This window comes from Saccopteryx bilineata, chromosome 2, assembly GCF_036850765.1.
Source record: "Saccopteryx bilineata isolate mSacBil1 chromosome 2, mSacBil1_pri_phased_curated, whole genome shotgun sequence".
NCBI classification, from domain to species: Eukaryota; Metazoa; Chordata; class Mammalia; order Chiroptera; family Emballonuridae; genus Saccopteryx; species Saccopteryx bilineata.
The window spans coordinates 308,093,144-308,121,105 of NC_089491.1; the positions used below are offsets into that span (position 1 = coordinate 308,093,144).

At 51.9% G+C, this 27,962-nt stretch overlaps 1 protein-coding gene across 3 annotated transcripts; it reads right to left on the reverse strand.

Moving 5' to 3' along the window:
- On the reverse strand, positions 1–27,588 carry VANGL2 (VANGL planar cell polarity protein 2). 3 transcript variants are annotated; one of them, XM_066261660.1, is made up of 8 exons: positions 27,290–27,588; positions 11,617–11,876; positions 11,352–11,472; positions 8,876–9,483; positions 7,999–8,135; positions 7,357–7,492; positions 4,381–4,612; positions 1–3,568 (listed from the first exon to the last, which is right to left on the reverse strand). In XM_066261660.1, the coding sequence occupies exons 2-8, from the start codon at positions 11,685–11,687 to the stop codon at positions 3,308–3,310; spliced, it is 1,566 nt and encodes a 521-aa protein (XP_066117757.1). In that variant the 5' UTR covers positions 11,688–11,876; positions 27,290–27,588; the 3' UTR covers positions 1–3,307. The 3 variants fall into 3 exon arrangements, with proteins under 3 accessions (XP_066117757.1, XP_066117758.1, XP_066117759.1); XM_066261661.1 differs by lacking the exon at positions 27,290–27,588 and adding an exon at positions 18,833–18,858; XM_066261662.1 differs by lacking the exon at positions 27,290–27,588 and adding an exon at positions 12,145–12,259.
- Positions 27,589–27,962: the final 374 nt, after the last annotated feature.

Below are 27,962 nucleotides of genomic sequence, written 5' to 3' on the forward strand. Positions count from 1 at the left end.
CAAAAGTCAAATGTCTTTATTTTATATAAAAAAAGTCTGTACAGTTTTAGTTCCTATGTTTAAGAAAAAAATCCCTAAAACTGTCATAATGTTTAGATTCACTGCAAACTATAAAAACAAGTCTTCTTATATATTAAAAAAATTTACATTTTACAATTTTCTACATGCATGCACAAGGTCTCAGTTCTGTAACACCCCCCCCCCCCAAAAAAAAGGAAGAAGAAAATCTAGATCCAACAGTAGAAAATTCTACATTTACAATCTCACTTGGAAGGGACTCAAAACGCCCCCTTTTCTTTAGCGCACAAAAGAACAAATCACAACAATTACACACCAGGACAAAGTCCATCAGCAGATGCTGCCTGCGGGGAGGGCAGAGGAATGAGAAGACAGACTGACAGATAGCAGGAAGGGCCGAGAAAACTCATCCAAGCCCAACAGGGAAGAAGCACAAACTCTGGAAAATGGTGTTTGAGATGAGAAGTCAGGGATCCAATGTCGCATCACAGGGTTTACAACAGGAAGACTGAGGTGATGGTGAGGAAGTGAAAACTTAAGGTCTGAAATAGTAGGGGGTGGAAAGGAACATGAGAGACTAAAGGGAAATAAAGCACGAAGAGTAGTTTAGAGAAAGGAACCAACGGGGACAGCTGCAGAGAGGCGAGGTAGGTGAAGGGCTGAGGCACAGTGTTCTGGTATGGAAAGATAGGACAAGTGTTCTGAAGTGACAAAAAGGAGAGCCTCATAGGGACGCTGGGGCTACACTAGGATGCCATATAGTCACAGAAAGATAGAGCACTGGAGAGACCCAGCAGTGTCCCCTACAGTGAGTGATCCAGGGGCGGGGGGAGGTAGGTGGCAACAGGTGGGCACACCCCCACAGGAAAGCATAAGAAAACCCAGGAAGTGATGGGACAGGCAAAGTGAAGGACACTGCGCAGAGGGACTGAGTCAGCTGCACGCCCCACAGCAGTTCACAGCATGAAGACAACCTCCCACATAGGAGAGAAGGACAAACACAGTCATACACTTGACAATTCATCCCGACGCTTTTAAAAATTATAATCAAAGAAGACAAAAGATACCACAGTTCTGAATCAAAGGACCAAAACACTATCATTCTCAGTCACGGCCCTTAGTGCTTATAGAGAGAGTTGGGGGAAATTTTTCTTTTTGTTTTAGGAAAAAGGAATGAAAAAAATCACAGTGATAACAAATATGGCAGGTTCTTAAAATAAACACTCCCCCACCTCTAACCTAGGGCAGTAACCAAGATCCCAAATAGTTTCCCTCTCCAACTTGGTCCTCAAACCACACTACATCCCACTCCTGCCCACAAAGGCAATGACCCCAATCACCATTCAGGCCCCGTTTTCCAGGATAGTGAGGTATTTAGAAATGTAACCCAGAGGGGGCTCCTCTAAAACCAGGTCTTTGAAGAAAAGCTACCTTCTTACTACTCCCAGGAGAGAATGTATTTCACTCAGGTCTACCCAAAAACCCACAGCCCCAGCGTAAGGTGGACCTCCAGGCCTGCCTAAGTCAACCCCAAAAACTACCCCTGTGGGATCAAGGTAAGCACTGGCTGAAGAGCCCTTCTTTAGTAAGTGGTGGGTGGACAGATGTGCTTTTTCAGAAAGTACAGAAGAAGAAACGCCAATCACTAGGCTCCACTGAGCCCAGGAATGCCACAACGCAGAGAAGAAGCCTCTGACTGAGGCATCAATGGAGATCTTACCCCAGGGTGCACTCCACAAGGCAATAATCAATGAGTTTTCCAGAGAAAAGACGGGCCTATAGAGGCATTGTGAGCTATTTCGAGGACGGACCCAGGCACACGCTAGCCCAGCCACCAGAATGGTCTGCCACGTGGCTAGAGGTATCTGGATGCTTCCTAGTTCTATTCCCCTTGGCTAAAACTACATGACTTAAAGGCTCAGATTTACACTGACTATATTAGAAGAGCAGTGAATTCTGCTCAAAATGAGATGGAATTCTTGAGAATTCAGATTGGGGGCACAGACTATGAAAACTAAATGGAATAAGGGGCTAAGTACTCACAAAAGGCAGCAATCCTGGTCCTTTACCCCAGTAAAGAGGGGGACCAGAGCCCAGAGAACCAGGCAGAGGGAGAAGAGGAGGGGACCCTGGCCAGCCAAGGAAGAGAGACCCCTGAGACAAAGAGGTGGACTTAAGGCAGGGGATGAAGAGGAGGTGTTAGCTCCTCCCAAAGAAGAGATGAGGCAATAGGTCTCTGGAGCTGAAGGAAAGACAGCAAGACTGGGAGTGGCTGGTGAAAGAAAGAAAAAGGTATGCCTAAGACCACTGGGGTTGAGCTGGGGTCCTCAAGCCACTAATTCTGTATAGGAGTCTACACTCTTCACTGGAAAGGGGAACCTGCCCCACTAAGGTGGGGAAAAAAGGTGAGGGCAGGCTCAGAGGGCAGAGATCGGGGACATTCACAGGGGTCTCTCCTGCCCTTCTCTCAGGGGCTGCCTAGGAAAGAGCCATAGGAAGAAAGGACCCAGAAAAGGAGGTCACAGATGGTTTCTGCCTCAGTTTTCCCATGGTCACACCTGACCACACAAGTAAGAAACAGGAGGTGGAGATTTCAGAGTAAAGAAGAGGTCATTCCTTGCTCCAAATATGTGTGGCTGATTGTGGGAGGCTCTAAAAGCTAGAATCAAATGACCCCGGCAGGAGACCCCTAACTCTGGGGTGGTGTTGAAGGACACAGGCGTACCCTTGCCCCAAGAACTCAGGGTCTGTGACGGGTGGAGTGAGTAGCAAGAGGGGAGACTCGCCTGGCCTCTCGAGGTCTCGGGAAACCGCTGCCCTGGAGAAGTTTGGCACTGTGGTTCTCTGGAGTCATGTCTGTGTCCCCCAGAGACACCTTGTCAGGAGCCACTGGAAAGAATAGCCACAAGAACCTGGGTTTGAGAATGGGGGCTCAGGAGAGCCCTGTGCACTTTCAGAAAAGACTGTATGGGGAGAGGAGAGGGAAAGAGGCACTGATTCCTGCAGGGCCAGTAAAGATACAAAAGTAGGGCAGCGGGCAGAGAAGGGGAAGCTTCCCAGGTGCTGATGACAGCAGGATGGTCTCTCCAGGTTCACATGGGTGAATGAGGAAGAGGGGAGGAGACAGGGTAGGGGTAGGTCAATTCAAGTAAAACAAAACAAAACAAAACAAAAAACAAAAAACAAGGGTAAGAGGGAAAAGGGCTGTGGGAAGGAGGCTGGGCCTGAGCACTGTGCCCTTCCCACCACGCCGGAAGCCCCATCTCCCACTCCCACTGCTGTTACACAGTCACACCGAGGTCTCAGACTGCAGCCGCATAACAAACTTGTGTGACTTGGGGTCCACAAATTCCTCAGAGAGTTTGAAGAATGGAACCTTCTTCGTGCTGACCACCAGGCTGAAGTCCTGGCGTTTTAAAAGGAAAACAATGCCATCCTTAAGCCCATTGGTCACTGGCTCCTCGCTCACCAGTGTCCACTGTTTTGCCAGCCATCGTTCCTTGTGGTACTGGATGGTAGGTCCGGCCACCAGGTACCGCTCCAGGAAGGCCTGAGGAGGGGAGAAGGAGCTGTGTAGGAAACTATCCCACCCACCTGCCATCCTGCATCGTCTGAGGGCACAGCTTCCAAAGACAACCAACATGCCCCCAGCTCACTCTGCATCTGGTCTTAGAATGTTAGAGCAGAAAGAAGCCTGAGATCCACCTGCTTCAGACCCTTGCCTTTTAAATGAGGAAGTAGGAGCCCACAGAGGTAATGTGGCCCAGGGGAGTTAGGACTGAAACTCACTCTCCTGATGCCTTCATCCTCTGTTCTTCGCCCTGCGCCATGTGATGACCCGGGCAGTCCCTCCCACATTCCTCCCTCCTCGCCATCCAGCTGGCATGGTTGGCAACAAGCAGGTCTGCAACAGCAGAAAGCTGGAGGTGTCAAGGTTAAAGTGCATCACCCTTAGTCACCCACTCACCAAGAATGGCTCAGGGGGAGCAAGTCTAGGAAGTGAACAGTAGAGTTGAAGGATGGGTAGCAGCTCAAAATAGCTCAAATAAAACAAAAAAAGATCTGGTGGAGGTGAAGGGGTGAATGTGGGATTTTGGATCTGGAAATTCCAGAGCTCTTCTAGAGATGAGAAATTGATCTCAGCCATTTCCAGAATGGTCCCAATGCTTCCCCTTCTCCTCACCACTAAGAACTTTACCTCACACAGAGATGGGGTAGACAGGGTAGAAATGAGAGAAGAGACTATAAGGAAGTAGAGATGAGAGCAAAAGAGAGAGAGATGGAGAGTGAGGAAAGAAGTGAGAGACTCTGGGGGCCAGAACGAGAGAAAGAGGAAGGATGCTGGGGGTGGAGCAGGCCTACCTTGGGCGTCATGTCATGCGTGATGCAGAATTCCAGGTGCTGCAGGATGCTCTCCATGGTGTGGTAAGGCTGCTGCTTGGTGGTCCGGAGGTACTTCTGCATGGCACGAGCCATGGATGCGAAGATGGCCTGGGCTGCCTCCCGGGGGTCCATCACCTCCCTGGGGTTCTTCTGCTCCTCTTCCTGCAGCCGCTTAATGTGAGTGAAGGCCTCCTCCACCGCCACCACAAGCCTAGGAGACACGAGGGGTCTGGACCAGATGCCCACCTCACATCTTTCCCCCAGCCCTGTTCCTCCAGTAGACAGAACAAGATCAGGCCTTTATGCTCTTAAGGAAACAATACAAACCCACCATCAGCCTAGGGCTGGGCTTTGGGGACTATGTGTACTCACATAAGCATATGCTGTTGGGGGAGGGGGAGGTTCCTACAATGGGGACAGGAAACAGCTGTAGAGCTCAATGCACCCAGCCCTGGGACTCTAGTGTCAAACCCAGAGACATGACTAGGAACTGTGCTATGGGAAAGACCAGTGTTGCAGCAAACCTTAAGAAAAGCCTTCTTAAATAAGTCGCTCAAATCACACTTCATCAGGAGAAAAATTAATAGATACAACTACATCAAAATGACAGGCTTTTATTCTACCACAACGGTATGGGCAACATTAATGAACATCGTTGGGGTAGGGGGAATGAAAAGAATTGCTACATATCAAGAAGAAAAAGGCAAGAACACTACAGAAAAATGGGCAAAGGAGATGAAAAACAATTCACAATAAGCCCAGATAGCTAAAAAACACATGAATTAATCACTTATTAGTAATTAGAGATATTTAAAATGTTAATAAGATATTACTTATGTAACAAAATGGAAAAAATTATGAAGATGACTATAATCCAAATATTGGTTAGGATGTTGTGAGCTCTCCATGAACTACTCTGCAGAAACAGGATGCAACAAACTGGATGTGTAGGCAGCATCGGTGAATCTCAGAAACACCGACGGTAAGGAGGAAACAGGAAAAATAAACCAATTTACATTAAAATCATAGAGCCACACAAACCAACACCAGTATCTGGAAACCCCCTTCAAGTAGTTTAGAACAGGATTTTAGGCTAAGTAAATGTGTGCATCTCTGTACATCAACAGTTTCTCTGTTTGTATACTAAGTCCCTCAGTAAAGTTCCTTTTAAGATGATCCTTTTGTCTCAGGTGAACTAAGGGGGAAAGTTTACTCACAACCCAGGTAATGCTGAAGGAAAAGATCCCTACAGGCCGAGAATGGTGGTGGCCGTGCAGAAGCTCCAAAGACCTTAGGCAGGGCAGAAGGTAAGAGAGCAGGGTACATCTCTGGTTTCCTTCCCATGAGGGCCACTTCTAAGACAGTTGGAAACGCTGGAATGTTGCAGAAACGGGGTTGGTGACCCTCAGTCTACTGTAGGGGACACCAGGCTTGTGAAAGGACAGGCTAAGGGCTACCTTCCTCCCCTGAGACTTGGAGAGCCATGTGGGAGGAGAGGCCTGAGGCCATCTGCTCCTCCCCATGGAAACCCTGAGAGACCCAGGTGGGACCTAGCAAGCAATAGGCACTAGCTGGACTTTTAACTGTGACTTAAATTCTCATAATAATGTAAATGAGAAAAGGAGTGAGGATTGTCTTTAAGAATTGACCAAGAGGCCCTCTCTGGTTAACTTGGTTAGGTGTCATCCCATATGCCAAGGTTGTGGGTTCGATCCCAGTCAGAGCATATACAAGAATCGAACAGTGAATGCATAAATAAGTAGAACAAATCTCTCTCTCTATCTATCTCTCTCTCTCTCTCTCTCCCTTCCACTCACTCTAAAATCAATAAAAACAAAAATATTTTTTTAAAAAGAATTTTCCAAGACCCTAATTTTTGGCAGGTAAAAATGTACCATCTGCTAACCAAGCCTTCAAAATCTGCTGGTAGGCCCTGGCCGGTTGGCTCAGTGGTAGAGTGTTGGCCTGGCGTGCAGGGGTCCCGGGTTCGATTCCCAGCCAGGGCACACAGGAGAGGCACCCATCTGCTTCTCCACCCCTCCCCCTCTCCTTCCTTTCTGTCTCTCTCTTCCCCTCCCGCAGTGAGGCTCCATTGGAGCAGAGATGGCCCAGGAGCTGGGGATGGCTTCTTGGCCTCTGCCCCAGGCGCTAGAGTGGCTCTGGTCGTGACAAAGCAATGCCCCAGAGGGGCAGAGCAACGCCCCTGGTGGGTGTGCCGGGTGGATCCTGGTCGGGCGCATGCGGGAGTCTGTCTGACTGTCTCTCCCCGTTTCCAGCTTCGGAAAAATACAAAAAAAAAAAAAAATCTGCTGGTAGGAGGTCTCGTCAGCCTTAGTCTCTTGCTGTCACAGAAGAGGTTCACATCCTCACATTGTGTTTCTGGCCCACTGTGGTAGGCAGAAATCAAAGATGTCCCCATCTACTTCTGCCCAGTTCCCACTCCCTGGTAAGTCAATAACCTCAGGACATTTTGAGGATATAATTAAAGTGCTAAATCAGTTGACTTTAACATAGAAGATTGTCATGATGAGACTGATCTTATCACGTGAGCCCTTTCATAGCAGTTGTTTCCGGCTGGTGGTAGAAGTCAGAGAGACCTGTTCCTGTTGACCCCAACAATAAAAACCGAACTGTGTGTTGTGAATTGCCTACAGGGCCAGGTGACAAGGTTCTTCCAGCAACCAGTGAGGCTGGAAGACAACCCAGGGTCAAATTTCAGCCTTTGAGACCTGAGCGGAGGTCCAGTAAACCTCACTTGACACAGGGGTCTGTGAGGTAATAGATGTGTGTTGTTTTACAGAGCTGCCTTCCCGTGATTTGTTTTGGCAATAACAGAACACGCATAAACATCCCCAGCCTTATCACTGCTTGCTTATCTATTCCCAGCAGTTACAGAAACCCCAATGGTCCTCCTCTCCTGAGCCTATCCACACCCACCACTCCCCAGGGACCCACCTGGCCCTCCTCTTGCGCACCCTCCGCTCGTGCTCCGCCTCCTCATAGTAGTACTCATTGTGACTGTTGTCCCGCCTCCGGGCTGCAGCGGCAATCACAGCCCGGGACTGGCCTGTGGAGTTGTTGGTGCTATTTTCTGTAAAGGAGCGGGAGAGACAGAGGATGGTCACTTTGCAGCATGACCTTGCTTCTTACTCCAGGAAGTCTGGAGACAGCAACCTGACACGTCCTGAGGAAGCTGTGTCCACCCTGGGCAACACCTCCTGTTCCCAACCCTTGTGGTCAACCCTGGGAGAGACCCACAGGTAACAAGGCGGCACTCGAGGGCAGAAGCTCTGCACATGTTCCTCGCCACTGCAGGAAGTTCTGGAGCTCAGAGCCAAGGGCTTAGAACCAGGGCTGATGAGCAGACGCAGCAGAGCCAGACTAGGGGCATACACCATGGCAAAAAAGTACAGCAAGTAGGATCAGCAGCTAAGACCAGCCACCTGGAGTCAAGGGAAAGGACAGAACAGAAGAGCTGGGACAAGGGCCAAGGAAAGCAGAAGGCATGGGAAGGAGGGTACAAGAGAAACAGGGAGGAGGTGATTTGGAGTCCTGCTTGGGAAGAGACCAGGAGGCCCACGGAGCAGGGCCGCTCACCCTCTCCGAGGGAGTACACCTTGAAGCCAGACACTTTCTTGGCCAGGACGGACTTGGGCAGGTTGAGAAGGGCAGGGTTGTAGACAGGGAAGTCATGGTAATACTTCTCCAGGATCCACACTGCCACTCGCTGGATGCTGTGGGGGAGACACAGGAGGGGAAGGGAAAAGGGACAGACAAGGGGTGCAGAGGAAGGGATACATCAGGGCAGGTTGGCAGGGCAGGAAAGGACACAGGACAGGGATAAGCTGCTTCCAAGAAGCCTGGCTCAGGGCCTGAGGTCTACTTACCAGACTCCCAAGCCTTCCCCAGGGCTGGGCCTGGTAGTCCTTCCCTGCCGTGCTGAAGCCCAGGGGAGAAAGGGCATTGGGCCTGGGCCCCAGCCAAGGGTCACTCATCCCTTTCAGGATTCCCCCCAAGATTCCCTACAGGACCAGCAAGTGCTACTGACACTCTATATGGTCTGGAAGCATCCTGCCCACAAGTCTTGGCAGGGAGGGCTGAAGAGCTCTCCTCGTTATCTTTTACTCTAGGGGTCCCTCCTCTGGCCAGCTCATCTCAGTGACCACTCACCTTGTGCTCACAAGAGGCTGTGCCTCCAAGGAAGAAATAGAAAAGCGATTCCCAAAAGCCTGCTTGTGCGACTCTCGCCTCTTTGGCCCATCCCTCTCTAAGATCTCTGTCTGTTCATCTGTTCACTCCCAACCTATGTTGCCTCAGGACTCTGCATTAAGCATAAGAACACTGCTGGAAACATACTATGTGCAAAGCACAGCCCTCCTGGCCCATCACCTCCAGCCCACTGTCACACCCCCCTGCCCTGCAGTCCCGCCAGCCTCCTCCCCACGCCCGTCTGCCTGCTCCCAGGCACTCATACCTGAGATGGCCCACATTGTAGAAGCGGCTGGCCCCGTCGGTAGAGCGCACGACCTTGAGCGTGAACTGAGGCTGCAGCTGACGCAGCTCCAGCAGGACCACCGCCAGGTAGTGCACAAAGAGCAGGGCGTCCACCAGGGACACGGCGAACTGCACCACACCCTGGTAGCTGCGCTCCCGGGCATCCAGGATGCGCACGCCGTAGAAGAGCCAGTAGGAGACCACGAGCAGGAAGACAAGCACCATGAGCAGGGCACGCAGCACGAAGACACGGGGCAGCGAGGCCTTGGGACGGCGGAAGAACAGGGCCCAGCTGCCCAGCAGCAGGATGAGCAGCTTGAAGGCCACGGAGATGAAGAGGCCCTCGCAGGCTGTCCCGCAGGGCTCGAGCTCCTCCCGCCACAGCAGAGGAGGCAGCAGCAGGAACGCCAGCGGGGTGAGGAAGGAGAGCAGCGCCAGAGTGGTGCCGGCAGCCACCCCCAGGTGACGGGAGCAGTCCAGTGGGACACTGTCCTCCATGTCCTTGGCAATTCGCGTGAGGTCATCATGGGAGATGCTGTGCTCTGAAGTACCTGTGACTACTGTGGTCGTTTCTCCCCAGTTGTCATCCTATAGCCACGGGGGGTGAGGAGAACAGGAGAAAGGATGCGAGGAGAAAGAGAGGAAAGTGTGGGAAAGGAGAAGGAAGAGAGGGTAATTAATCAGCCAGTATAAAACTACCGCGGTATAGACTCAGCTTCACTATGTCCACGCCCGGCCTCTATCAGAACAGGTTGTCTGAGACCTAGGCCTTGGGGAGCTTCACATCGGTGAGCAGGACAGAAGAAAAACTGCACGTGTACAGATGACCCTCCAAGCACGGCGCACAAGAGCGATGCTGAGGGAGCTGCTCAGTTAGTGACTGCGACCTGAGGTCACACTCACCGATAAAGGAGGCAGGAGACCTGTGATGTCAGGCTAAGCAAGGAACACTTATTCTCCAGGCACGGAGAGCCACTCAGGGTTTCTGACTAAGGGAGTGACATGATAAAAGCAGCACAGAGAAGAGAGAAGGAAACCGAGGAAGGGAGCGAGGACTGTGAAGGATTAGTGTGGGGCACAGGGAACATGGAGCAGATTAGGGCCACTCTGGTTCTGTGGTCCAACCAGCCAGCTCTGTGCTGAGCCACCCACAGGCCCACAGCTGCCGATTTCTGGAGGCAAGGGGGTAGACAGGCTGAGGTCCACAGATGCCCTTCTGAGTGTGGTCTACTCACGCTGCTTCCCTGAAGAGGCTAGAGGCCATCCCACAGAGGAGCCCCAAGACCCCCAGTGGCCAGCAGTGGCCATGCTCTTCAGTCCTGGACAGCCTGGGGGTATGGAGTCACCTCCTACACCCAGGCGATTTAGGTTTCAGGACTGAGACATGGGATGGGGCAAGGAGGAGACTGCCTGGCCAAGTCTGGGATTAGGAGGCTGAGGAAGTTCCTCTCCCAAGGACAAGAGAAGGATCCAACCTGAAGACAGAAAGTGGATGCCCTGACCACTTTCAGTTCCTCAAGGAACAGGGTCCACTCCTCACCCTCGTGTGACCCCAGACATATCCCTCAGCCTTTCCAAGGACCAGGGCTTGGGAACGCCTCACAATAGCAGATAAACCTATCATATCTCAGGGTCACTTCAACAACTCAGGAGGCCAAGTCTCAGGGAGAAGACAGGATTGTGAAACAGGAGTAAAAACATTTCCATCTGGTATTGATCTGTTCCCAAGACCCGGGTATTCCCAATGTCAGTCAACAAGGAGTTCTTGTGAGGAAAAAAGAGCTGGGAGTCTCCAGCCTATAAAATGCTCCCAGGAAGAAAAAGGAGGAATGAGATACAGGTAACCTAGCGTTATCTCAAATCCCGGCTCCACCCTATTCTAGCACTGTGTTCTGCCTACCAGGTGAGCACAGTGGGCTATAGAGGTTAAAGCAGGGGCATCCCTGTCCTGGAAAACTCTCTTCCATCCCCCACTCCACCTCTTCACCTCCCCTCCCTCCCCTTTCTCTACCCACCCCTTCCACACCGCATTTACTCAGACGCCCAGGCAGTGCTATTCTATAGGCCAACACCAGAGGGTGCCAGAATACTTTCACCTTCAGGCTTCAAGGAAAACTCAGGGCTGCCCACATCCCAGGGCCCATCCAGCAGCAGCCCTCCTATTCTAGATTCCCAGGAGCCTGACTGACCAGCACTGGCCAGAGGAATCGGGGAATTCCCACTGCACAGCCCAGTTCACCCTCACCCCTCTGGAGATGAGGAAGAAAGAGGCTGCTGCTTCCAAAGGAATTTCTAGTGAAATTCCCTGAATTCTGAAGCAGGGTCTGAACCTGGGTCAGACACAACATGGCTTTCCGAATCTGGACCAGCCTTCCAGGCTCTTCCCCGCTCTGGTGGGCCTCCAGCTTCCCCACGGTTCACTTGGGAAACACCTGACCTCATCCCCTGATGCTCACCCGCTCATCCCCTCGAGTGGACTCATTGTCTAGCAGGGGCTCCCCTGGAGCCTGGATTGTCACCGACTTATCCCCACGGCTCCCATCTCGGCTCTTTGAGCGGTGCCGGTCCCGTCGGTCCCTGCAGCAGAAGTCCAGGGCAACAGGCACAGGAGGTCAAGGGGAGGACCTGGGTCTTCTCAGGAGCCACCCCGCCGCCACCCCTCCGCCCCTACACATACCCACCTCTCGAGCACTCCCAACCTCCCTCTGCCACCCGGGTCACCTGTGCTTGCGGGAGCTGCGGGAGTGGCCCGACTTGTAGGAATAGCCCGAGTACTGGGACTCGGTGTCCATGGCGTCTGAACGCCGAGCCTTGTACCGCTCCAGGGCCACAGGCTGGGGCCTTTGGGGGGGCCCCACAGCCACCTCCTTCAGTACTGGCTTCTTCAGGCCGAGGGGCACCTTCAGGAAATCAACTGTCACCCTGAGGGACTCTATTTTGCTGGACGGGTGGGCTGTCTCAGAGAAAATCAAGCGACGCTCCTGGGGAGAGAAACAGCTGGGTAAGGGTTGCTGAGTTCCTGTGGGGGAATGGTACGAAGGAAGACCATCCCCGAAGGACAGCCACAATAAGAGGTGAGCCTGGCCACTGCCTGAGACTGTAACACCCAGGTTCCTGCTCTAACCAGGGGGCCTCGTTCCTACTGCCCTGCATCCTGGGAAAAGCCCTCCCACCCAGATTGTACCAAGGGCTCAGGGTACAAATGCCAGGAAAGGCCTCCCAAAGTGATCCAACCCTGGAGGGGATTACCAGAGCAATGCTTTCCTGTTCTTATCCACGGAAACTGAGGCTCAGAGAGGGCAGTGCTGGCCAGACCAACAGGCTAGACCAGTGGAGACCCCAGAGTAGGAAGCAGCTGGCTTGTGTCTGGAAGCTATCCTGCAGCTTCTGAATGTGCCGACAGGGGGGGCTGCCTGTGACTTTCTCTTGGCAACATCTCTCCAGAATCTATGTCAAACACATCCAGGTCAGGCTGGCTGCTCCCCTGGAGGCTGACTGTGTGTGTGTTTGTGCCAAGTATGCACAAGGGGGTGAGGTGAAGGATGGTACTTAGTGGGGGTGGGAGGAGAAGGCAAGTAGAAACCACATCCAAAGCCTAACATCCTGAAATGAGCGAGACGGTGGGTTTACCTGGCTGATTGTGGGCTGAGAGGCAGCATCGTTCATCTACACCATCACATTCTAATTCTGCAGAAGACATTTACCTCTCCCTCCCACCTCTTCCCCAATTCTCCCCTCAAATCCTGCTCATTCTTCAGAGCCAGCCCCCTGCCCTTCTCAGAAGCCCACCACTCCCATGTACTCCAGCACTCAATATTCTATCTCCCCTTCTGACCCCAATCCCACCAAGTATCACCATGCACTGAGTACTTATGTCTGATCTTCACTCACTGGATCATCAACTCTACTATGAACTGTGAACCCTCGGTATCCGGTGATGAAACAGGCTCTGATTTAGTCTCACAGGGCAGGTGTACACTAAGCAAACAGCTGCTATAAATGACTAACTGTAGGATTGATGGAAGGAGAAGACCAGGAAACTATGGGACACAACTCCAGGGAGTAGGGGCTGTTTTAAACTGGGTGGCTCTGAAAAGTTTTTGAGAAAATGACACTTAACCCTGAAGGAGAGCAGGAGTTCATCAGACTGAGTGGAAGGGAAGCTCGTGGAGCAAAGAATGACACACGGGAAGGAAAAGATAGCGAAAAGCTCAGTGTATTTTAAGAACCTTAAAAGAAGGGAGAGGGCAGTATTACTGGGAGCTGCAGAGGAGGCCAAGGGCCAGGTTATCGCAGGATCCATGGGCCCAGTGAAGAGCTCAGGTTTTATTTTAAACAATGGGAAGGCTGTGAATGACTTTAGCTATGCAGACATACACTGGAAAGAGGGAAAGGTAGAAACAGTAACATTAGCAAGGAGGCTACGGCAGTCATGCAGGCTTGAATGGGGCAGGGCCGCAAAGGAGGTAAGAAATAGTCATGCTTGAGACAAAATGTTGGTAGTAGGATCCACAGGACCTAATGAGGACTAGCTGAGGGGGAGCAGAGGGTCCCCCTCTGGTCTGAGCAAGAGTTGATGGTAGCACCATTATAAGGTAGGGAAGGGTAGGGAGGAAGCAAGTTTGGCAGGAAAGACAATTCCATTTCCAGCATACTGAGTTCATGGCCTTAGAAGCAGTCGAGTAGGCAACTAGTGTCAGGGGAGTTGGACTTAGAAGCTGGCGCTGCAAGGTCATGGGAATGAATGGAATTGCCTAGAAAATTAAATCAGAGATCTCTGAGAACCTCAATATATAAATGTGCCCAGAGGAAAAGGAGCAGGCAAAGGGCTGAGAAGATGAGCCCAGAAGAGTGGGCTTTCATGCAGCCAAGGATTCAGCTTTACAAGCAGGAATAAACTCAGCCAGGTCAGGTGCTGCTAAGAGGCTGATTACATTAAGAACTAAAATAGGCCTGACCAGGCGGTGGCACAGTGGCTAGAGCATCAGCCTGGGACATTGAGGACCCAGGTTCAAAAACCCAAGGTCACTGATTTGAGCACGGGCTCATCCGGCCTGAACACAGGCTCACCACCTTAAGCAAGGGATTGCTGGCTGGATTGTAGGATCACAGACATGGCCCCATGGTCACTGGCTTTAGCCCAAAGGTTGCTGGCTTGAGCCCAAGGTCACTAGCTTGAGCTAGGGGTCACTGGCTCAGCTGGAGCCCCCTGGTCAAGGCACATATGAGAAAGCAATCAATGAACAACTTAAGCCACAACTACGAGTTGATGCTTCTCATTTCCCTTTTTGTCTCTTTCTCTCTCGCTAAGAGAAACAAAAACTAAAATTGGTTTATTTATTTAACTTTTCCCCAATTAAACTATATCATCAGCAACTTGCAAATAAAGTCTATAATGGTATCCATCACCCTCCCTTGGGCACAGAGCAAGTACCTAATACTCATCTAGTAAATATGCCTCTGACTCTCGGGGAAACAACAATGAATGCAGGGAGATGAAATCAATGCTAAAGCCATTCATTTTTCCTCCTATCTGAATTATCTGGAGGCACTGCACAGTCTAGTGATATCTGTCATATCCCCATGTCAAGGCAAGTGTGTGACAGAGACACACCTAGGGGACAGAGACATAGACCTTAATCCAACCCAAGACCTTTCTAAAAACCTTTGCCATAAGCAGGGCCCTTGTTCATTGCTGTGTGTGCAGTTTTCTATCTGAAGGTCTTCCACCTGCCTCCTGAAAACCCATTCTACTGAGTTAGTCTCCACTACACAGGGTGGGGCAAAAGTAGGTTTGCAGTTGTGAGTTTGCAAGACACAGAGCTTAGTTTTATATTATTAATTATTACTTAGTGTGTGTTTTTTTTTCATACGAACAACTATAAACCTACTTTAGCCCCACCCTGTAGTTTAAGCATCTCCCTTGCATCTCAAGGAGAACAAGAGTGTTACAGACCAATGACAGTGGAGATGTCAAGACTTCCACTAGGTTGGGTACAGACAGAGACACTAGAACAAACCCAGACTTTCCATCTCCCCAGACACATGCAAATATTTGTATCTGCCAGAGCCACTGGCAAAGAAAAAAAAAAGTCTGCATTTGCACCAAGGATCTGCATTCAAAACCTAGCTCTCCTGCCCTGGCCGGTTGGCTCAGCAGTAGAGCATCAGCCCAGCGTGTGGAAGTCCCGGGTTTGATTCCCAGTCAGGGCACACAGGAAAGGTGCCATCTGCTTCTCCACCCTTTCCCCTTCTCTTTCTCTCTGTCTCTCTCTTCCCCTCCCACAGCCAAGGAGCCAAGGCCCCACTGGAGCAAAATTGGCCTAGGAGCTGAGGATAGCTCCAATGGCCTCTGCCTCAGGCACTAGAATGGCTCCAGTTGCAATGGAGCAATGCCCCAGATGGGCTGAGCATCGCCCCCTAGTGGGCATGCCCAGTGGATCCCGGTCAGGCACATGCAAGAGCCTGTCTCTCTGTCTCCCCACTTCTCACTTCAGAAAACTATAAATAAGTAAATAAATAAATACCTAACTCTCCCACTGACTAGCTCTGTGATCATGGGCAAGTTACTTCTCTGTGTTTTATAGTCTAGTAGGCTCATCAGGAAAACAGGGAAAATAATGATACATACTTGATGGGGTTGCTGTAAGGATCCTGGGGGTGAAAGAAGTGCTTTTATACACTGCTCAGCTAGTAATTAGGTAAGCAATTAATATGCTCTGGCTCCAGGATCATTCATATTCCAATCCCCAGATACTTCCTCAGAGATTTGGGAAAGAGTTGGTATAAATAAATCCTGGTGTTAGTATGACTAAATAAGACACACGTGCACACACATGCACACACATTCTGACCAAAACCACCACTTCAAACACACCCAGGAGGGAAGCTGAGCTTCCATTGTTTCCCCTACAGATAAACTGCCAACCAGACAAGGGTGTCAGTCCCCTCCCAGCCTTTTGTTCTGAGCTGCGCAGCCTAGAGCTCTACCTTTCGCCCAGCTACTTATTAAACACCCAACATACACCCCACTCCCCTGGCTTGCTTCTCCCAACCCAACACAGGGTGCCCCAAAAGCACCAAAGCATGCTCTTCCCTCCCCTGCCAAACAGAGGGCCAAAAATGAACCCAATTTCAAGACCGATTTCTATCCCCTCAAGTACCATAGGGAACTAATCCCAGCTCTGAAGAGGCTGGGAGAAGGGACGGTGAGTGAGCAAACAGAAGGGCAGAAGACTGCTATACTCAGTCTCAGGAATCAGAGGTTTGGAGGGTCTCCAGGGTGGGCAGCGTTCCCAGGTAAGAGGGGGGCAGGGATCACTGGATGAGATCAACAAGTGGAGATGAAGGGAAGTCAGACTTGGTGTGGGGAGAGGGCCGTAGTTGGGGGTGGGGGGCAGGCTGTAAAAGGGAATGTGTCCCATTGCTTTTCACCTAGCATCCACCCCCCAAGACACACACACACACACACACACACACACACTCAGTCCTCTCCTCAAACCAACCGCGGATTATCTGGGGTTAAAAGGAGACCATAGAGGAGAGAGGGAGGGAGAGAGAACCTGTCACAAAAAGGAGACCTTCTCCCCTCCAAAGGCCTTTCAGAAATAAAATTAATGGAATGTGTCTCAGTATCATCCCAAGGGGACTGGGAGGAGGGTTGGGGAGGGATGTGGGGGGCTTTTGTCCTGGCCGCCCAGCTTCTCCCACATTGATCGCCATGGCAACCAAAGCCCCCTGTTGCCTAGGTGATGGCAGCCAGGTCCAGGAACCCATACCCAGTATCCAAAGCGAAGGAGGTTATGGAGGTGGGGGGGTTAGGGACAAAGGGGGAGAGAATGGGGTTTCTCTTCTGGCAGCCCCAGCTTTTGTCTGAGCTCTGGGATCAGGTTTCTTCAGAAAACAATTGGAGGCCTCTGGAAAAAAAACACTCAGAACATGGCAACAAGCAGAAGCAAGGCCCTAGGGGGAAGGGAGAGGGTGAGGTCTGCGTTGGCCAAAACGCAGACCAAGACTAGACCCTTCCCCTTTGTCTCATCCAGAGAAGCAGTTCAGGTGGACAAGGGCTTAGCCACAGATGCTGGCACGCCAGTGTGGGCCATGTGCTGAGGACCGACGACCAGGGGTCAGGCAGCTGTGATCGCCGCCCTCCTGTTTCAGCTGCTATAGTCTGGGGCCACTCCACCCAGTCCCAGCTCCTTCAGGCCTGGCGTGGGAACAGGAGGCAGGGCAGAGATGAGTGAGCATGGGGCTGGGGAAGGCTCTGGGGGAGCCAGAGAAGAAGAGGTGCAGAGGGGGAGGAGACAGGACACAAACCTGCACCTGAAAAGGATGCTGACTGTTCCTCATCGACACCAAGGACAAGAGCTGCAGTGCAGAGGAGGTGCACGGTTCGTTTTAAAACGCACTTCCAAAATAAATAAATAAAATAAAACACACTTCCAACTAGAGGGGCTAAGAAAATGGGAAAGAGGACAAGAAGCCAAAAGTGTTCCTCTGACAGGACAGATTTGTCTAACAGGGCCACTTAAAACATGTGGCCTTCCTGTCCTCTGTCTGGGACAAGGGAAGGGTGACCTGCCTGGATGCAGGAGGATGACCATGACCACCTCTTCAGATTCCTCCTGTGGAGGGGTCTAGGGACCCTTGCCCATTAAAGATATCTGATTCCCACACGAGAGGTTGGGTCTCTGCATGTGCCCTGCAGCCCCTTCCCCAGGGCAACCCATGTTTGGTATGGACACGTGGGGTCCCAGCCCAGGTTTGTTAAGCTTCTCCCACCACAGCCCCAATTTTCAAGGATATCAGTGTGAGTTGCACCCCAATTGCTGGATGCCCACCCACCTGGGTAGTACCAAGAGCCCCACCGCCCAGCCCAGCGTCCCAGGAGTTAGGTGTCTGCTCAGAAAGGAAGCAGCTCACCAAGTCATCAGGCCAGAGTGACACACAGCAGACTCCAAGTCACCCCCGGCCCTCTTCAGACCCCGGGCTTTCCTCTTTGCCACGCTTCTCCCTGCATCTCATCGATGTGCTCAGTCCAGGCCGCCCTGTCAGACACCAGTGGACGCAAAAGATGTCCAGTGTGGAGGGAAAAGCAGTCCCTAACATGGGTCCCATGGAAGACAGAGAGGCGCCAAAATCTCTGATTGTACCCAAGTCATTCCTGGGCTCCCCCTTTGATCCCCGCCCTCAGGAGGAAACAGGGGACTGGCCCACCCAGTCCTCAGCCACTCCCAGCTCTGAACTGGAAGAGACCTTCAAGGTACAACCCAGAGGCTTACAGAGAAGAGGGGCGGGAGGACAGAGAAAGAAGGCAGCTAGCCCATGATCATGACATCTGAGCAGCACTCTTAGCTTCCACTGTTAGAAAGACCTTACAAACACTGTGACTTCGAGGTGTGCTCTTCTCAGAATGAGACCCACTTCCTTCCCAAGACTCCTTCTGGTTCTGGAATAGCCAAGACTCTAAGGCCAGGACAGGGGAGAATTCATAGACTACTGTCCTACCCACTTTCTCACCAGTGACAAAGGGAAAGAAACTAGACAGACCAAAACCATGGCAACCAAAACCAAAGAGCCCCTTCCCCCAAAGCTGTGGTCTCTGCTCTGCGCCTACCATCCACCACTCTCAAATAAGGGTCCTGATATTCCTTCATCCACTCCATCCAGACACAGGCTGTGGACAAGCCACCGACTCCAGGAAGCCCCTGCTGGGTTTTCCCTACCTCAAAAAGAACTAAGGCACAGAGTGGGCCAGGACCAGCCCCAGGACCCAGATCCTCAGTCCTGTACCCTGAAAAAGGCCCCAGTGTCTCTGGGTGCCAGTGCTATCCAGAAGGCCAGGGAGAACAGCTGGATTTCAGTGGGCTGAGAGCAGGAAAGAGCTAGACCAGGGAGTCCAGGAGCCAGCACCAGCACCCTGCCCCAGCCTGCTCACCAGGGCCTCTCCCAGGACTTTCCCAGACATGAGCTCACTGTCCTTACAGCCGTGGGGCAGGGGCAGAAACCTTCCCCTCTCAGGGCTGAGGAGCAAGGGAGAGCTGTGCGTGGGTCACCCAGGCTTCTCTGCTTCCAGAGCAGCTTCTTACCATCACACCCCAGAGCGAGGAGCAGGGGAGGGGCCGCAGACTGGGCTCCTGGCCAGGATACCTGAGCTTGCATTCTAACTGAAAAGGAGTCGGGGAAGCCAGAGTCAAGCCCTCTCCACCTACTTCCTTAATCTCCCTCCATCAAAGGCAGGGGGAAGGCTGGGTACCCTCCAAATCCACAGACACACATGTGCACCCACAGGCATATTCCGTCTCAGAAACCTGGAAGGGCTCCTGGCTGCCCCACCCACCTCCACCTACCCTGGCTGTGCAGGTTCTGCAAAGACCTGCTCCGCCTTCTCTGGCATCCCCACCCCCACCCCAGCTATTAAAACGTTTCTGTTCCCCAGAATACCACACACAAGCACATACAAGTGTGTGCGCACACTCACTCACACACACACACACACAAGCACATACAAGTGTGTGCGCACACTCGCTCACACACACACACCTGAGCCCTCCATTCCCCAGTGTCCCCCAGACCCATTCCCAGTCAGCCTGGGAGGGAACATGGGCAGAAGAAGCAGTGTGCAGTAGGAAGGGTGAGTAATCCCTTTGGCATATGTCCTAGGTGGAGGCTAAGCTGGTGAGAAGGTAACCAGGGCTTCTAGATGCCTGGATTCTCTGTTTAATTTTCACCAATGGGCAGGTCTCAAAATTCCCACCCACCAGGCTCCAAGCTGTTTTTCCTCAGCTGGGGCAAAGAACCGGCCCCTACCTGCCCACCAGGTAAGCTATGGAAGAGCCAAGAAGGGAAACAGGTACCTCCAAGTTGTCTGCAGGGACAGGAGAAGGTAGACAATGGAAGGTGGGCAAGCGGATGGCCCCCCGGCTGACCTCCTGTGCTCACCACTCCCACCCTCGGGTAAAAAAAAAAAATCCTCTCTCTTCGTAATAGGCCCCAACTGGCCTTGACCCCCAGAGCCCCTGACTGTACAAGGTAAAAAGAAGCTACTTGTGAGCCGGAGTCAGCCACCCTGAGCCTTGCAAATGGATGGAGGCAGCTGTGATGTGGGGCCACTGACAACGGAGGCTGTTTGTATGGGAAAGCAGGAGGATGGGCCCACAGGTGTGAGACACAGTGTGACTGGGGGTGCAGATGGCACACCTGAGTTTCCTCGTTCTGAAAACCTCTCACACCTCAGCCAGTTCTTATCTAGGAAAACCAAGCCAGCTGAAAGGCCCACTACCAAGCAACCTCCACCATCTTGACAAACCCATCACCTGAGGTTTTCACTCTTTCTGAGGAGTCCAACATCACCCATTCCTTATATGCACCACCTCCATTTTTGGATAAGCCAGGTGTTCAAAATAAAAAGGGTTTCCGTTCACTCTTGGTTTTTTTTTAAGTTACTGCATTCACACCTCAGGCTTAGAACCTGTTCCTTCAGCATCTGTCTAACCTTCAATTACCCTAAAAAGCCAGAACCCCTGTCCCAGGCTCATGCACGAGTATATCATCTCTCTTCTGACCAGGGTGGAGAAACCAGATCTCGGGTGAAACCAATGGTCTGCAGGATAATGTTAGGAGGTTGCTGCAAAACTCTACAGGCAAAGAGGGTCAGGCCTCTCCCAACCACAAACAAGGCCCCATAGGCTATGGTGGCCGGAGGCACCACGTACGAAGTGGCCCTGTAGAGAGGAAGAGGCCAGCCCCAGCAGATGTTCTGTTCAGGTGGCAGCCATACCGAGGTTTGTGACAATGAGATATTCCTCTTAGGAGACCCTGTTCCTCCAGGAAACTCCATGCCATCCCTCCCTTAGGGATGGCCTTCTCTACTCCTCAGACTGGTTACTGGACTCAAGTCCGCTTTTCAGAAGACAGGGGAATTATTCCAGTTCAAGATTAAAGGCAGTCATGAGCCAAATCAGACCTAACTGGAACGAGGGGATGGAAAGAGCACTTTGGGAAACAAGAGCAATGAAGTCAGATCATCTTAGATGAGTTGCTCACCCTCTCCAAGCTTCAGTTTTCATATCTGGAAAATGGGGATAATAGTGCTTACTTCAGAAGATTAAGAGTTTTCAATGAAATAATGGATATAAGACTATCACAGAATCAGGCACATAATAGATGCTCAATAAAATGTTAGTTCCCTCCTCTCTGTCCTTTAGACGGTAAACAGCCAATCCTCTCCACTTCCTGTTCCCACAGCCTCACGGTAAGAAGTAAAACCCCACCCATAATTCAAGGATCACCTTTGGCTAAAATGTTGGCCTCTCTTTGAGACCACACCCAGCAACCAACACCCCTTTTCCTTTCTCTGCCTTTCCTCTGAGCTTAAGATTCCCAGCCTCTCTTCCCCTCCCTCCTTGCACTTGCAGTAAGGCAGGGCCTGTGCTTCAATCAGCTCCCACTCTCCTACAGGCACTAGGCCCAGCTGTGTGTGCAGGAAGGGGGCCCCAAGCCTCCTGCCCCAGCCCAGCCCCCAGCTTCTTCCCAATCCCCCCCTCACTGCCCCTCCCTGCTTCCCAGGATATCCTCAGCTCTGCTGATTCCAAGCCTGCTTCTCCCAAACCTGTTCCCAGCTGTCGCATCTGTAATTACCAACCTTGCCAGGGGCATTGGACAAGCACAGCAGCACCTCATTTCCAAAGGGGCCCCCCATGCAGGCCTCTGCCTCCTACTCTGCATTACACAGGGTGGAGGGAAGGGATGGGAAGAGTCTCCCTGACTAGCCTCGTTTCTCCAGGTCACGAGAAAGAAAGGTGACAGAAGGCTACCCACGTCAGATTTTTAGAAGGGGAGCATTGGTGAAGCAGATGTGGGTAGGATTCATGCCCAGGCCTCTCACACCTGCCCCCACCCACCCCAGCAGCACAAGGTTACTCATCTGGGGAGGGTAAGAGAAGAGATTTTAGGTCAATTCAGAGATAAGGGAAGTTGACACCCAGGAAAACATAGGAACCCAAAGGGATGAGGGTAGATGCATACAAGACAGAAAAGAGAAGAAAAAATGCCCAGGAAAGAGAAGAAAAAAAGCAAGTTAAAAAGTCCCATCCTGGCCCTGGCCGGTTGGCTCAGTGGTAGAGCATCGGCCTGGCATGCAGGAGTCCCAGGTTCGATTCCCGGCCAGGGCACACAGGAGAAGCACCCATCTGCTTCTCCACCCCTCCCTCTCTCCTTCCTCTCTGTCTCTCTCTTCCCCTCCCGCAGCCAAGGCTCCACTGGAGCAAAGTTGGCCTGGGCACTGAGGATGGCTCTGTGGCCTCTGCCTCAGGCGCTAGAATGGCTTTGGTTGCAATGGAGCAATGCCCCAGATGGGCAGAGCATCGCCCCCTGGTGGGCATGCCGGGTGGATCCTGGTCGGGCGCATGAGGAGTCTGTCTGACTGCCTCCCCGTTTCCAACTTCAGAAAATACAAAAAAAAAAAAAGTCCCATCCCACCCAGACCCTGAGAAAAGGCAGTAACATTTCAGCCTCTCCTCTCACTATTTCCTCCATCCCCACCAACCACACAGGACTTGGTTTTATAGGCAGGGAAACTGAGGCCAAGTCCCCAATACAGACTTCAGGATCCATTAATACAAAGGTATGTGTGGCTCATCAACACCTGACCTGGTTCAGCTTCTCCCTGCAGTGCCCTCCTTGGTCCCCTCACTGTTTGCCTAACTTGTCCTTTAAATCCGGCTCGTGGCAATCCATACTGTGGAATATGATTCGGTCATGAAAAGGAATGAAATCTGATAAGTGCTATAATGTGGATGAATCTTGAAAAGATTGCATAAAGTAAGAGAAGTAGGTCATACATTTGGATAATTCCTTTTTTTTTTTAAGTGAGAGGAGGGGAGATAGTGAGACTCTCACATGCACCCGGACAGGGATCCACCCAGCAACCCATCTGGGCTGATGCTCAAATCAACCAAACTATTTTTAGCACCTTAGGCTGACACTGGGACTGACCTACCTATCTTCAGCACCAGGGCAAACAAATAGAGCCACTGGCTGCGGGAGGGGAGGAGGGAAAGAAGAAGGAAAAGGAGGGGGAGACAAGCAGATGGTCGCTTCTCTGGTATGCTCTGACCGGGAAGCGAACCTGGGATGTCCATACGCTAGCCTACACTCTATCCACTGAGCAAACTGGCTAGGGTCTGGATAATTCCGCTTATGTAAAATAATATCCAGAATAGGTAAATCCATAGATACAGGATGCAGACTGATAGTATAAAATGGGGGTAGTGAAAATTATTTCAGATAGAGGCCATAGTTGCACAACACTGAGAATGTACTAAATGTCGCTGCTCACCTTTAAATGGTTGATTTTATGGTATGTGAATTTCATCTAAAAAAAAAAAACCAGCTAAAGGCACATCTCCTTGTACCTTCCCTGACACCCACCCAAGGGCCAGCACTCTCATTCTATGCTCTGGTGGCATCCGGAACATACCTCCACATCGCACTCACTGGACTAAGTCAATCAACATGTTTATGCATTTCTCCCCTGTGAAAGCCTCTCTCATTCGTCCCTCTATCCCCCACGCTTCACAAAACACTGGGCAGATAGGCAGTGCCTAACACGGTCTTCCAGAATGGCAGTACCAAAGCCTAGCTCTCCTCCCCAGCCCAGAACTCTCTCCACAGCACTCTGCAATCAGAACCCAAACCACAGCTGCTACCATTTACTACTGAGTGCTTCCCATGTGCCAGACTCCATGTGATGCACTCTCTACATATGACTTCATTTAATACTTATAAACCTAACAGGCAGGGCCTATTTTTAACTCCATTATACAGGTGAGACTTCAAAAAGTTATATATTTTTCTCTGAAATCACAAAACTAGGAAGAAAAAACAGAATTTAACAGCAGATAAAAGCAAAGGAAGGAGGCCAACTGGGGGGACCTGGGATTCCTTGAGAAAGGCCCTAGCTGGGGTTGAAGGATGGCCTCTTAAGACACCTAAGAGGCTGAGGAATGGGGTTCTTAAACCCCAATGTCACACTACTAGTAAGTACTAATTCCAACCATATTAGGCTCTTCCCTTTGGCCTCAGTGTGGGGAGCTGTTGAAGGAGGAATGAGCTAAGGAGATGACTGGAGTCCCTAAAACTGGGAATCCCAGAGCTCTTCCCCCAACAGCTTCTGTTAACCAAGTTCACACTCCTTCTGACTGGAAAGACTTCTTGGAAACCAGATTAGCAGATAAAAGTCTGTCTTGGCCCTGGCTGGTTGGCTCAGTGGTAGAGCGTCGGCCTGGCGTATAAGAGTCCCAGGTTTGATTCCCAGCCAGGGCACATAGGAGAAGCGCCCATCTGCTTCTCCACTCCTCCCCCTCTCCTTCCTCTTGGTCTCTCTCTTCCTCTCCCGCAGCCAAGGCTCCACTGGAGCAAAGTTGGCCCGGGTGCTGAGGATGGCTCCGTGGTCTCTGCCTCAGGCGCTAGAATGGCCCTGGTTGCAACGGAGCAACACCCCAGATGGGCAGAGCATCGCCCCCTGGTGGGCATGCCGGATGGATCCCGGTCAGGTACATGCGGGAGTCTGTCTGATTGCCTCCCCGTTTCCAACTTCAGAAAAATACAAAAAAAAAAAAAAAAAGTCTGTCTTGCTCCAGATCCAGGGAAGAGGGCCCTCCCTCAAACCTCTGAGGAACAGAAGGAGCAGACAGAGAACACAACAGAAAGGCCTGCCCCTGAAGAATTCGAGGAAACAGAAGCAGGAGCGAGACAATGGGGGACAATGTGGCCACTGGGTCCCGTCTGGAAGTACTTGGAGAGGTGGCACTTCCTATTGTCCAGCCACAATTCCTCCTCCTTGGAAGTATACACCAGTGTACATACATGCAGTGAGAGTGCACAGAGCAAGCAAAGTGCCAAAGGGGTGAAACAAATGTGCAATGCTATAATAAGGCAAAAAATTGTAACACAATTCAAAAGAAGATGCGATCAAAAGTCCAGAGCACAACATCCTAAATGCAAGCACACGCTGGCCTCAGGAGCCCTACCCATCAGTCAGGTGTCAGATTTGAGGGACTAATGCATTTTATTAAATCCAGTCTTTTCCTACTCTGCACTTATCCCCAGTCCCAATCTTTTCTAACTCCCACTACTCTTATCCCAGACATTTAGGGAAGGTGGGGAGCCTGAGGACTAAAGAGGAAACATTCCAATTGCCTGTGCCCATTAGGGACTCTAACATTCCAATCCAATTCCCCAGAGACCCTAATGTCCAATCACAGTCTCAGCTCCTACAACTGGCTGTCTCTGGCAGCAAGAGGAAAATGGCTGAGAAAATGAGATGGGCAAACAAGGCGTGCATCTGAAAGGAGAAGGCCATCTCCTTCCCTTTACTCCAAAAGAGAAAAGAAAGGAGAGGAAGGAAAGCAGGTGGCTGCTGCTTCTTTGGGAAAAGATATATCCACTTCCCAGGCAATATGACTTCTCACTACTACATGATGCTGGGAAGCGGGTACCTACTCCTTTCCCAACTCCGGCATCTGCCCTGTTGCAAGCTCAGCCCCTACTCCTCATCCTCAGATCTGGCTCCAGACCACAAAGCCCCATCCAATCATGCATCTTGCCAGTGAAACAGGAAACTATGTGACAGACCACACACACTTTCAGAAACTCCTGAAGACCACCTGCCCCTGGCCTCCCCAGAGCTCCAGTGACACCTTCTCAAGCCCATGGAGAGTAACCCAAGTTGTTCAGCACTGGGTCCCATCCCTCCAGCATGTACGCATGCTCCATCTCTTTTGCCTCCATCCATTCCAAATCCCAAGACTCCTCAGGAACTGTTGGATCCTGGAGGCAGGGCAGTTAGTTGGCTCTGAAGCAGAAACTTCAAGATGCTTTCCAAGCTGTGGCCTGGGGAGGGGGCGAGGGAGGGGCTGAATTTGGGCTGGAAAGCCAAGAATGTAGCCTTTCCAAGAACCAGAACCCAACCTATGATGGGGGAAGGAGTCCTTCTTATTCTTTTCCCTGACTCCTCCAATACCTGATTTCTCTACGACTACAACCAGAAGCCCTTTTCCCTATTCCCCACAATACAAACGCTTTTCTAGAAAAACCCAGTTCCCAAAACAGGCCCCTCATAAGATGGTCCACTCACTCTCACCCATAGGTCTCAGATACTTAAGGCAGGACCCTTAAACCCAGGCAGGGACATCCAAGAAGCCTCAGAATCCTCCAGATAGCCCTCCCTTTGGGCTTTCTGCCAGGAAAATCTGCCTGCAGAGGCAGGAGATAGTACCCCCAACACACACTCAGAAGCACACACCACCTAAGACAAGCATACATGAGTGCGCTCGCGCGCGCACACACACTCACGCGCGTGCGTGCGCGCACACACACACACACACACACACACACACTGGTACTTATCCATCCACAAAGGTTACAAGATGAAAAATTCCCTCACACTGCTTACCAGTATACAGGTACACACACACCTATTAGGGTAAGCTCTATTCTGCTCTTACATATCCACCTTCCTCCGTACCTATACACCTCTTTCCCATTAAATCCCTCCCTTGTGCACACATACAGACACATCCTTTCCCACAGTGTACACACAAATCCATATCCGAATACACAGCCGATCCATGGTCAGCTGCTCTCTCGGTGCGCATACACTCAGGCACAGTAAAACACCTACATCTCCAAACTCTGGGCCAACCTGCAGGGCACAGAAAACAAAGAATTGTGCACACTGGTTCCCCACCAATCCTTTAAAACTCACTAGTGCAGAGCCCACAGCTCCAGAAATGGGTAAATAGGAGTGGGAAGAGGGATACCAGCGCCTGTTCCCTGGGCCTGCATACCCAGGGCGCGGGTCTTCAGCCCGATAGCCCCATCCTCGAGCGACACACACATTCACACCCTCTACTCTCCTCGTCAGACTCCCCCAGACATCGCATTACACCCTAAACCATCCCTGCCCCGTTCCTCCCCACACACCAGAAGTGTGAATACACCCTAAGCACTCTCGCTTCCAATATCAGCAGACCCTATCCTTATACTGCCTCTACCCCACCTCCAAAGAACACTCCCATTCTCCGGCTTTAACAGGCTCTCCCGGGATCTTTAAGGCCCGGACCGGGACCCAGGGCCCAGGAAAGTCCCCAGCTCTCCAGGCCCGGCTCCGCCCCCTCCTCACGCGCCCCCTCCCCTTTCCAAAGTTGGGGGGGTTACTCCGCGGGGCAGTGGGGGGAGAACCGGAAAGGGGTTACCCACGCTCCCCTTCCCCCATAAGCCACCCGGCTCGCTCGGGAGGCGGGCACCCCTTTGCTCTTTGCGTGATTGTCCTCCTTTTCTGTTTCTGTCTTTTTATGCAAACTTTGCTCGCGCCCGGCGGCCCCGCACTCACCCGCCGCTGCGACCTGCCCAGTGGACTCGGCGGGCGCCGCGTTCGGCCCGGCGCCTTTGTATCTGCAGCGCCCGGGGTCGTTCCGAACTCCGCTCTCCCAGCCGGACAGTACGGACGACAGGGATGTAGAGGGGGGCTCCTGAGCTTAGTCACCCCCCTCTCTTCGTCCCAGACCGCGGCCTCTGCCCCCTCAAGGCCCCGGGGCAGAGGGCCGGGAGCAATGGGGGGCGCTCAAGCACCCATGGCGGAACCAGGTATCTAGTAATGAAGGACCAGGAATCAGGAATCAGATCGGGAGCCGGCGGCGGCGGCGGAGGGGGAGGGGACGAGGCGTGGGGTGCAGGGGGCGGGGAGCGCGCTCCGGGTGCCGCCTCCCGGCTGTTCCCGCCGTCGCCGCCCTCCCGCCGCCGTGTCCATTGTCTGCGGCCTGGCTGTTCCCTGAGTTGCTGCTCCTCCAACCTCCGCCTCCAGATTCCTGCGGCCCTCAGCGATCCTGGGACTCCGAAGCCGGACAGCGACCTCGGCCCTAAACGAACGCCTGGCTATTACTGACTTCTGGCCTTGGTTCCGCCTGCAGCCCCTCTTGAGGCTGCTTTCCTCGACCCACTGTCGGAAACCTAACCCCGAGCTCCTTGGGGATGGCAGTGTTTAATTTTTTAGGGCCACAGACCCG